The sequence below is a fragment of the Poecilia formosa genome, unplaced genomic scaffold, assembly GCF_000485575.1.
Source record: "Poecilia formosa unplaced genomic scaffold, Poecilia_formosa-5.1.2 Scaffold311, whole genome shotgun sequence".
NCBI lineage: Eukaryota > Metazoa > Chordata > Actinopteri > Cyprinodontiformes > Poeciliidae > Poecilia > Poecilia formosa.
In genome coordinates, this window is record NW_006800250.1 from 244,895 (window position 1) to 257,374 (window position 12,480).

Genomic DNA, 12,480 nt, shown 5'->3' on the forward strand with positions numbered 1-12,480 from the left:
ATTTTCTGTATTTTATGTTTATTTAAAATGAATGCTAACGGCTGAGAGCTCTTGAAATTTGTCTGAAAAAATATGGACTTTTTTGATAAGGAATGTGTAGGTGCCCTAACTTTTGTCCTTAATTACAAACATGATACTTTACAGGGATCGTTTTGCATCACCATGAAGGCAGAAATGCTAAAGAAAGATTATCCCGACTATTGATTTTATTTGTTTTTGTTGGTTTTAAAAATATTATTTTTTTGTTCATTTTCAGGGTCTTATTTCTATAGTTCAATGATTGCATTTAATATGTTTGAATGCTTGGCTCTGCAGTGGTGAAATATGAGAAATATAAACCTGATGAATTCAGGAAGAGCAGAGTAGCCAAAAAAAGTTTCATTCCACTTTCTAGACAGGGTAGTACTGTAGCTAGAGGAAAACAGAGATATGGCACCATTATCCATCTCTGAGGTCACATCGTAGAGAACAAACTTCTTGGTTTGAGTGAGATCGATCTGCAACCACTCTGTGCCACGTCAACCTGTCAGAGAGACAGATGGGCAGAAGGAATTCTTGCCCACAGAGAAGTGTTCGAGGTGTCACGGCCTCGTTTGGGAGATGACAGACAGTGTATGTGTGAGTGTGTGACGGCTAAATAAGACTGCTGAGAGGTCTCAGGGACGTTCAGCCTGACCTTTCATTTTACCAGAGTGCATTTCACTGTGTGCATTTGACAACAACTTTAAAAGACTTCTTCTTTCTGACCTCTTGATGGGTCTGTGTGTATGTAGCTGAAGGTGGATATTGGTTCTCAATCCCCCAGGAAGTCTTTAAGAATTTTTTTTTCATTGTTGTTTTTCTGTTCAGCCCTTGTTCTCAGGGCACATCATCTTGCATATTTTAGATGTCTCTGCTTCAGTACGTGTTTTCCTCCTTAGCATGCCATGAAATCTTGCTGTAGCCTGTTAATCATCCTTACATTTAAGTAAGGAGTGTAGCAGCCAAAGCATTTTCAGGTGTTTAAATGGCCCAATCAAAGCTGAGTTTAGTCACAGTACATTGAGAATTATGTGGGAGTATTTGAAATTTAATGTATCTAACCAATGCTCAAACTAGTTTACGAAGAACGGTTAAAAATGTCATTTTCTAGATGTGAAAAGCTAGACGAAATTTATCCCAAATATGAATACAAATGCACAGCACAGTTTTCAAGATTTTTTGATGACAACTTCAGAAAACCATGTATAATTTTACTTCCACTCACAATTATGTAATACTTTGTTGTGCCATCACACAAAATTTCAATGTAGTGCATAAAACATTGTGGCTGTAAGTGGACAAAATATGGAAAAAGTATACCTTTCGAATGCCTTATGATTATGGTAATAACAAAAGTACATGAAAAACTATTATACACAAACAGGCACAGTACAGTTGAACTGAGATAAACGTTGACCTTTTTTCTCTCCACACTTCGAGTAAAGTCTACAACGTGGATGTTTCAGGCTTGCAAACAACTCTGAGTGAATGATAACTATGTTTATGTTGATTGTGTAAACCCTCAACTGTTTGCTCACAAGTTTGCCATTCTGTGTTCACAATGAATTTGTGCTAACTCTACAGAAAATTTGTTTCAAGTAGTGACAAATGGTTTCCGGACAAGAGTCACAGGGTGGAAGAAGTTGGAATGTATAAATGGTTAATGTCAAAGTCAATGTCAAATTTATTTAAACAGCCATTTCAAAATAATACATGACGAGGAAAATAAAATATATTTTTTAATCATTTATAATTTATTATTGATATTGCATTTAATTTATCAGTTTTTATGTTTAGAATTATTTTTTTCTTTTGTCTTTTAGACATTATTGAAGTACAATAGATTGGTGATTGTATTTGTGTTTATATACGCCACATTTCAATAAATGGCCTATTAGATATTTTAAGGAAAAATTCAGAAAAAAATAGTGTTCAAGGAAAATCCCTGTTGTTCAAGAGCAACTGTTTTTCCTCAGTAAACTATCATTTTAGTTTATGGTGATTGTTAGTATTGATAAAAATAATCATGATGGATTTTTAAGCCTTATTTTTACCACAATAGCACACAGAAAGGTTCAAAGTCTCACCACAAATAACAGAAGCTTTTGTTCTCCATTTATTTGAATGATTTATTTTAGAATTTAAATATAGCATAAGAAATGTAATCTTTGTATAGACTTTGTTGCATGTCTGGACAGACCCATTTCTATATTTGTTGTGGTGTGTATGTGACAGTTTGTTTAGTATTTATACCAGTGTTTGTCAGAAGGTGAGGGGCAAACAACAGGCCACCAAGTCAGTCTATAAGAAGAAAATCTCCAACAACATAAACAAAACCACAGTCATGAGTCTCCTTTGGCGTGACGAGGTCAAACCCCTAACTCCTTGAAGTCAGGCGGCAATTGTGCTGCTGGTTTGGAAGTATTGTCTTTCCTGGCTGTGGGTAGTGCTGCAGGGTGGATGCTCACTTTTAGTGAAACACTTCTCTAGATTAGGCCTATTAGTTGAGCAGTCAATCATTCCTGTTTAAATGAAAATATAGAAATTAAATTGCCAATATTATAGATGCCTAATCAAGACCTTACAGCAGTTTTCCTTCTGAACATCTCTTTCACTAAATTCCACTCGCTCTCAGTTATTTCTAAAGGTCTCTGTTTGTGTTTCTGCTTCAGGCATTGGGTAAATACCTTTAGTGGAGTAGCTGAGGTATTTATCCCCTTCCCACCTTCTTTTACCCATTACCTCCTCTAATGACGTTTACACATCTGCTTAGAAGGAGGATCCACTCATCTTTCTGTCTCTCTCTGTCTGTCTTCTTTAGAGACCTTTTGCAGATGCAAGAAAAAAAAAACTAAGGGAACAGATTTGCATCTTTTATTCTCTTTCAGCACTGGGTTTTAGAATTGCATGTACAGTACCTTGCAAAAATGTTCCTACTCCTTAAGGTTTTTCTCATAATGTTACAATTACTTTGCAACCAATAAATCAACAGAAACTAGTATATAACCAACAAACAGAAGAAAATGACTCAAGGACTTGAAAATCTTTTACAAATACATATCTGAAAGCTTTAGTTACATTCAACTCCCCTGAAAAAGTACTTTGTACTTTCTTCACTTACACATCTTTGGGGTATGGCTCTGCCAGCTTTGTACATCTAGAGACTGAAGACTTTGTCCATCCATTTTTTTCAAATCAGCTCAAACTCTGTTATATTGGATGAGGAACATCACTGAACAAAAACAATTAAGTGTTGTCCAAGATTCTTCATTAGATTCTGGTCTGACCTTTGACTGGGCCACTATAACCAATGAAAATATTTTGACCCACACCATTCAGCTCTGGTTGTATTTAGGGTGGTGTTTTCTTTTTTTATGTCTGCTGTGTCTTCTATATAGGTGGTGACAAATGGGACAACTACTTCCTTTCCTTTCCGACAACAATGGCTTCCTTCTTGCCAGATTTGAAGAGTGTACAACTAATATCTCTCCTCTTGACAGATTCTTCCACCTGAGCTATGCATCTTTGCAGCTATTTAGTAATTAGATGAGTACTTAAAGCAACCGGTTGCGCTGGAAGTTAAAGATAAAGGGAGCCGGAAATGAATAAATGCCACATTTGGACTTTTGTACCAATCATATAAAATTGTGTGGACTGGTGTCCTCAACTTCTTGTGATTCTCCTGCCACAGTAACATTTGTAGAGCCACTGAAACGTTATGCTAATTCTAATTTTCACAAAGAAAAAATTTAATAAAGCCTCAGTCTGACGTAATTTTCTTCTTTGCTGAAATATTAGTTGTTGCCTCACACTTCATGTTTGCAGATGACTTGCTTGTGTTCTTTTGACTTATCTTCAGTGAGCCAAAAAAGTAACTTGATCATTAACTCTAAAGAGTTTTCCCTGAACTTTTCAACTCTTCACCTTCCCATGTCTTTTTTTTTTGTTTGTTTTTTTACTTAAGTTAATGCTTCCGGTGTTTTTGGAGTTCTTTCTACACACACACAGGTATTCAGACATTCTCTACTGACAGGCACATTCTCTCTTGACACTGACGCTGCCTAACAGTCATGTCATCTGGCTTTATTTTCCTGCTGACTGAAGTTCACTGCAAAAGACATAGAGATGTACACATGTGGACATGGATACAATGACGACTGTACCTGTCATCTCTGTTGAATAGAATTACCTTTGCCTCATTTTGTTCTGTGTGTCCATCACCTCTATTCTCTCTGGGCTGATGACTCAGTGGGCTCCTGTGGGACTTCGTATTTCGGTGTGAATGAAAGGTTTTCGGCCTGCTGCTTGGCGCCACTTTGCCCGCCCTTTCTTCGTCTCTGCCAAGCACTCTTTCTTTTAATGAGACAGTTCAGGTTCTCTGTACTCGCTCCTGGGCTAAGGTTCGTGTTGTGTGTATCCGTGTCCACGTGTAAGTGTGCGCAGCGCTGCAAGGCTTTTTCAACTCTTCCACTATGAAGAAGCGGGTCTTCACAGCGGGTCGAGTTCTGCTTTGCCTCAGGTCCTCTAGAAAACCACTGAAGTAGAGCGACTTAAAGAAAGACCGACAGTTGGGATGAAAAGAAAAAGAACTTGACCTGAACATGTCCCAGAGGACCCATTAGTGACACTTAGGAAGGGGTTTTTCCTCTAAACTGATTCCAGTGCCAGTTCAGATGTAGTTCTAGGTTAAAATGATTTCTTAATGTTTTCACCACCAAACCTCTGACTGCTACACAACCCTTTTATGAGCTTAGACAACTAAACATCCTCCTCAATGTCAGTTGTCCCCTGACTGGGACTTTCATTGTTGTGACAAAATTTTTAGTTGCATTTGCACTGAGGTCTTGCTACTTGCTTAGTTTTAGAGAAAAAGTGACTTCCTCATTATCGTTTTCTTTTTTTTTAATGTTAGCACTTTTAAGATTAGAGACTTACGGTGTTTATCTTAACTCTTCCTAGGAAACTCTCCCAGGTTTCTTCTTGCTAGAGCTATGACTAACAATATTTTAATAATTGATTAATTTATCAATTATTCTGACGATTAATTGACTAATTGGATTTTAAAAAATTGCACAGATTTTCATTTAACCACTTAAATCTTTTTGCACAATATTAGAAATACATTAAACTATACAAGTAAACAAATAATTCAGTTTCCTTTTTAAGGAAGAAAATAAACATTTTATTGCCTAAAATGCATTACCATAGCATTCCTTTAGTAAATCTGCACCATGTGAAGATAAAACTATGCCACTTGAGGAGTTCTGGCTTAAACATATTACAGACTATTTGTTTTTATCGTAAATGCAAAATGAATATATTTTTTATGGTTTTGGGTTCAACAGTACTCTGAATATGTTGGGGGCAGGGGGTTTCAGTAAATGGCCTTTTTTGAGTCTGAATACTCCAATTAACGATTAATCGATTATTTCTAGTTATTAAATATTTCAATTACTACTTCATGCACTAAAATGTTTTTATTTTTTGTAAAATGCTTTGTTATGGTGTGATTGAGAAGCAACATTTAAAGATATACAAAAACATGGACAGATGGTTCCATTCTCATCTGGGGTTTCTATGGAGACCAACTGTAAACAAACACTTTCAGACAACTGTCAGATACAACACCTGCTCATCAGAGGTGAGACAGAAGAAAACTGCTAAAGTTATGGAGGAGAAAAACAACAACCCTGTCAAGAATCCTCCGTTACCTTCTTACAAATTAGCCAAGCTGCTGCACGACTCTGAGACTGAGAAGAAGGTGCTGGCGTCACAAGTTGAGGATCTGAAGGTTCAGCTTCAAACTGCCAAGACTCACATTGAGAACAACAAAGAAACGACCGGCAAGCTCGCTGCCAAGCTGCAGGCACAGAGAACGGAGATGGAGCACCTCCACCTGCAGATCAGAAAGATTGACAAAGCTCTCCAGAATGCCAGAGGAGATTGTGACTCAACCCAGCAACGAGGTAACCGCAAGAATCACACGATGGCATCAGGGAGACGCAGCAACTTAAAGATGTTCAGTGAGCCACAAGACATGTTGATGAAAGAACTGAATGACAGCAGAGATCAGTTCAAGGAGTTTCTAGAGAGCAGAGCCCACATTGAGCAAGCAAAATTGCAAGAGATCCAGAAGATCTTGAGCAACATTAACATATTAAGAGACTTGGAAGACTTAAAAGTCGCCTACAAGGCGGAGAAAGAAAAGAACCTTGCTCTTCAGCAAGAACTGGAGCATATTCAAGCGCATCTCAGGCAAGAGGACAGATTTCACGCACAACGGGCATTAGCAGATCTGTTTCTCATCCGAGAGCTGAGGGCCGTCATAGAGGAGCAGCAGAACAATGTCCACGAGATGAGGCCGCTGCTTAGCACCACAGAAGACATGGAGGCGCTGACCCTCGGAGAGGACACGCTGGACCTGCTGGAGCAGAGTTTGAAGGCTGCGGAGGAGGAAAACGACCCCATGTCTGACTCGCAGGGCTCCAAGCTTCAGGCAGATTCCAGTGCCTCGGACGAACTTCAGGCAAAAAACAAGAAGCCGTTGAGGAAAACCTTCCACCGCTTCCTGGGATGGAAAAAGTCCAAGAAGGTTTTGATGAAGCCCAAATCCAGCGGAGACAGCATCTCCAGCCTAAATATCTGCTATTAAAAACCAGCATTTTTATTCTCTTTCTATGTTTTCTGCAATTATTTTAGTTGGAGTTACTTATCTTATAAGCAGAACATTTCTCAGGTATTACATGTGGGAGATTTACATTTCAGTTTTGTTTAGTTCTTGGCAGTAGTGTTCACTTACCCTAAATGAGGCTAGGTGTTTAATCACTCCACTTACAGGAAATGGTAGCATTCATTTAAACTGATTATTTTTCTGAGATACATCTGGCTTTTTAGTGCAGTCTGTGATTTTTTTAATAGGATATAGGTCAGGAATTTAATGGAGTCACTCAGGAAGCGAAATAAGACTTCCAAAATTGTTTGATGTTCATTGTCATTTTAAAGCAAATAATTAAGTTCAAGTTTTCATTGCCTGAGCCAAACACTTTTATCTGATAAAAGGAAATTGGTCAAAAGGAAAAACAACATTTAACATACTGGTTGATTGTGGATTATCAGTGTCATATCCCACAGTGAAGGCAGGTTAACATTTACATGAATTTATACACATATGTTGTGTATAAATTCCATGGGACAAAATAACCCCATAGAATTGACTATGGGACAAAATAATCAACTGTTGGTCTCAATTAGAAGAAATATGTTTTATGCAAAAAAATCAGAGTATGTTGCAACAGTTGTTGAGTGTAGCTAAGAGAAAGCTCAAAATAAATCGACCTGTTTTTTTCTAGTTTATAATAGGATTTTGGTCCCACTAAACAGAAAGAGAAAGAAAACAAAGACAATTCAAATTTTAAATATGTGTTGACAGGCTTATCAGAGACAAGAAAGTAAATAACTGATCAAATGTAAAGGTTGGAGACTTAAGTCTGGGAAAAAAAGTATCAAATCTACCTGGAGCCAGGAAGGTGAGGGAATGACAATGCATTTGAAGCCTGGTGAAGGTTTGTGGGTGTGCTGCAGGGTGAGTGTGACTGCCATAAGCCTGTGACAGCCTGGTGACAGTCACCTTATGGCAGCTCTTTAACCTGGGAATTTATCGCATCGCTCTCGTTGCTGTGATGTAGTCACTCCATCGCCTGAAAGCAAGGCCTCGGACATGTGTGGCCGGTGTTTAGTCTGCGTGTTTCTGCATTCAAGGCCAGAGATGCTCACTGGTGAGAGGAAATTCTTGAGATGTCAGCCTGCTTCCGTCATTTTCCCTCTCGGTGTTCTAATAGATCCTTTCATAATCATAAAATTTTAACTTCGTTCGTAAGTACTTTCCTTCTCATGTTAATGAGTTTCTGTGGACCAGTGTGATAACCCTGAATACCACAGTTTCGCAGTACCACAGTATTCACATAAAATTTCAAAACAAAAATGTGTAATGTAGCCTAAAGATATTCCTATTGGGACTTTGACTAACGATTATTTTAGAAATCTACAGATTATTCTGGCTATTAATCTATTAATCAGTCAATTAATCTGATGAATTCAAATTCAAAAGTATGTTCATCCTCAAACACACACATCCTGACAACATGATTATTTGTAGCAAAGGATACTTCTGCAGCTAAAGAGGTTTTTCTAACATTAACATGTGACAAGCTCAACCCTTTCATTTTGACTTAACATCAACACAGTGTAAATTGATTTGTTGACTATGGATTAAGTGATTAATAATTGGATAGAAATTTTTCAGAATTTGAATCTGATTAAGCTGAAACTGCAGCTTGAGGAGTTCTGGGTTTGTTAGATGCAAAATGCTTTTTTTTTTGCAAAGTATTGACTTAATTTCTTAATTGAGTAAAATTGGCTTTTTTGGGTCTTTAGTTAACGATTACTCAATTACTTAATTGACTGATGATTAATTGATTACTAAATTAGTTGACAATAAATTGATTCATCACAATTATTCCTGATTAACACAAGCTTCTTGTTTGATGAGGTTCACATTGCAGGTGAGAAAAGCCTGTATCCAAATATTTCTATATCTACATTAAATGGTGAAGATCTGCCTAAAATTGTTTAAAAATGTCTGAAAATTCACAAATTAAAATGATTTTAATATGCAAATAGCACAGGACCCCTTTGATGCAATATATCAGTTTTTATATAGAAACACATGTCCAGTCACTCTTTTTTTATAAAGGTCCCTTCTCTTTGTAGGTTTCACAGAAACACCAACAGCAGCAGATGTTCTCACACTCAGTATTCACCCAGAGGGGACGGAGATAGGAGAGCAGAGAAAGAGATGCAAAGAGCAGACAAGGTCACAGTTCCTGTGGACTGTCTTTGAAAGCGAAGGCAAGTGTACCCTCCCCTCCTTCTCCCGCCCTTTGATGTTAAAGCAGTATCTTTAGTACTCCAAAGACGGTATACAATAACCTCAACCCCCTCCAACCCTTCACCCAGCCCCTCTGCGCACTGTTTGTACACGCACAGGTAACCCGAAGCAACTCCAGCCAGAAATCTGAATAAAGTGTGGCAGCTCTCCAGGACCGCTGCAACACGCTGGGTGTGTTTATTTGTACATCATGCTGTGTCTGGCAGGAAAAAAATAATCGGATCTATCATTGAGGTGACAAAAGGTTGAATTGGAAGAACAGCTGCTGTTTTAGAAGCATAATACTGTACATAAAGTATATAATTAAAAAAACAAACCATTTGAGGAGCTTAAAGGGGCAGTATTATGTAAAAATGAACTTTTTGAGCTTTCCATCATGTTATCCTCATCAAAACATACTTGGAGTGTTGCCTTGATTGTTTTATGCGTGTTTGAGAAATTCTTTTAATTTCCATGGCAACCATACAGCTGTATAAAACACAAGGGTGAACCAAGCACCACCTTTGAGAGGCAGCTCTTCCTTGCAGCTGCAGTTTTTAAGCTTCCAAGCTTTTGTCTCACAGAGCACCCCTCAGCTCCTTCAGACTAGCCAGCAGCAATTAGCAAACACCTCACGGAACTGCACTGTTCTGTTGAACTCATTCTGTAAGCTACTTCTCAGTGAAACTCTGGTAAAAATGTCATGAACATTCACAAAACCTAAAAGCAGACATATAGCATGATACCTGACACTGCCACCACAGTAGCTATGCTGTTAGAGTGATGTCTTGTAGTTTTTTCTAATTGTAGTCTTATGCTTTGTTCTTGTTCTCAACCCTCCCCAAAAAATTGTTCTGTTGTGGAAACACATTGAATTGTCGGAGCACCTTTCAATACTTTCAGACAGGAAGAAGCAACATTTTGACCTAATGGGTTTAAAATGTGAACTGACTGCAGGATAGCCTGTGATAAAGATGGAGGGTTAGCATGAAACCATCTAACCTGCTGCACCTTTATTAGCTGATTTGAGGAATGCAGTCTGCTTTGTCTGAGCTGTCAGCTCTAAAGTGTGTGTCTGTCAATGCCTCCCTCTGATGGGTCACCACCCTTGATCTTTTTCAGTGTTGGACTGAGATCGTTATTTTTTTTGTTGTTGTTGCATTTTTCACTTGCAACATAACCTTTACTGTTTTCCCTTAGTCTCACCAGAAATACAAGTGTTGTTACACTTGTATGTAACAACAGAGGAGGCAGCGCTGTGGCACATTATCGAGTTCCAGATCACTGGTCATATTTACCTGAATCACACCCTTGACTGATATTACTGCAAATACCAATACTCCAACTAATTGCTCTCTGCTGGCAGTCACACCCACAGTGTAGGTTTAAAACATTTTTAAATCATCTGAAGAGACTAAATGCAATCCTGATTCAGTAGAGTTTGGATTCTCAAAGACTCAAACGATAAAGATAAACAAATGTAAATAAAGTGATCCCAATAATGAGTCAGTATTACTCACACTCAAGTTTAAGTTACAGGTTCAAAACATGTACATGTTTTTTGACTTCATGCTTTCAATCTAATGTCCTTTTAATTAGATGACATCAAAAATGTTTCAAGAGACATGACCTTTGACCTGAGAAACATTGCTGCTCCCTTGACTGTCTGTTGTGCTAAAAAAAAGGCTCCAACATTTTTTTGTTTGTTTTGCTTACTGTAAAACATATTTAACTGTCATGAAGCTGAAGGGCTGTTTTTAAAATAGCAGCTGACAAACAAGAAGTTACATACTAAATAATTGCTTTTTTTTTTAGTTAAGTTTTTAGTAAAAAGTTTTTAAAATTTATTTCAGTCATCATATTGGGAGAACATCCCACTAATTTATGTGTAGTTGTAATTTTTTTTCCTGGTTTCACTGTTTTATTTACTTATATATTCAATAGTGAATGTAATTTATTTCAAGAATTACTTCTACTTTCTTTGTTTTGCACATATTGTGTACAATTGTGAACAGCAGAAAGTTCAACAAACAAACAAATCAAATCAAATCAAATCAAATCTAGTAAACCATAGAAGTTGAAAACTGGTAATTGTAAAATAAATACTTTTTTATAACTGACCACAGAACTAAGGATATGTCCGAATTAGAGATTTGTTAAAAATAAAAAGGCCATTGGAAACTCAAGTAACAAATCAAGTAATTCTTGGATACATAGGGAGGACTCACCAAGGCATATCTGTAGATGTTGAAATAATTAGCTATAAAGTTGCAGAATTTATTGCAATATTTGAGGTGCTAAGTACAAACATCTTTTCATTTTGATATGGAAGGAAGTGCAGGATATAAAGAAATGCTGAATTTTTGGGGTGATTTTGAGAACTTTACCAATTATATTGTGTCTTTGCTCAATCAGGTAAGAATTACAAGCCACCTTAGACAAGTTTGGTGTTCATGCTCTGCTTGGCCCTTTTACTGAAACAGGCCTGGCCATTTGTGTTCCCATCAAGATATTCAGGTCTGATTGTGTTCGCCTGCCCCGACTCACTCTCCATCTTTTATTTGCCTGCTGTCCCCTGCTGCAGACTCTGGTTACACTCCTCCTTCAGATGGCGTTCTGCCTGGCTGAGCTGCACTTATGGTCCACGAAGAACTCGCTCCAAGTTAAAGGTGCCACTTATCACCATGTTCAATCTTCCTACCTTTTATAAAGTCTCTCATTGTCTCTTTTCTTCTTCAACCCACTTGGTCTTATTCTGGCAGTTCCTGTCAACACTCACTTTGTTTTGACACATTGTCCGCACTTCTGTCTACTTCAGCGGTCTGACTCTTGCTCTACGTAATTCACTTCCTTGTCTGATTATTGCTTTATGATGAACAGTTTTTGCCTACATAAAATTGTATTTATAATTGTAATTAGTTCAATAAGCACATTACCGATTTCATTTTTTTACACAAACCCTACATGTTCTGTACTAGTATTGAGAAAAAAATTAATGCACAAGGGCAACTTCTTTTTCCCACTGAAATAAATAATGAGAAATCAGGTGAAAAAGTATTTACTTTGTTTTGATGATCACCCATAATTTTTTTAGGTCATCAAAAAAAATTTATTGCCCAATTATTTTGTTCCTTAGAGAAAGACAGAGCTTGTGACCAGTGCATATACTGGCCTGATTGACAGCGCTAAGACCCTCCTCCCGTCTCTGATTGGTTGTGTCTGACCAAGTGGTGTATTCCCACTGGTGACAGTAGAACCACATGCAGGATGCAGAGTTGATTTTTCTTCTCACAGATCATCTGTTTCACACTATACTTTAATGATATATTGACAGTGTTAACAAACATACTTTAATGATATATTGACAGTGTTAACAAACATACTTTAATGATATATTGACAGTGTTAACAAACATATTTGTAAAAAACATATTTTTTTATGAAAAGTTACATACTCCAGCTCTGAATTTGACTAAATGCAACATTTGCCGCAGAAACTCTTTAAGTATGAATAAATATTTGAACAAATATTTT

At 37.4% G+C, this 12,480-nt stretch overlaps 1 protein-coding gene across 2 annotated transcripts in view; it reads left to right on the plus strand.

Annotated features, from left to right (window-relative positions):
• wdpcp (WD repeat containing planar cell polarity effector) overlaps nt 1-12,480 on the plus strand; it is an 86,230-nt gene that overhangs the window by 10,353 nt on the left and 63,397 nt on the right. Inside the window, exons 2-3 of one of the 2 annotated variants that reach the window (XM_007572928.2) lie at nt 8,791-8,928; nt 11,532-11,616. In XM_007572928.2, the coding sequence (XP_007572990.1) occupies nt 11,556-11,616 (61 nt within the window). In that variant the 5' untranslated portion in view covers nt 8,791-8,928; nt 11,532-11,555. The other variant, XM_016661117.1, reaches the window with a different exon arrangement.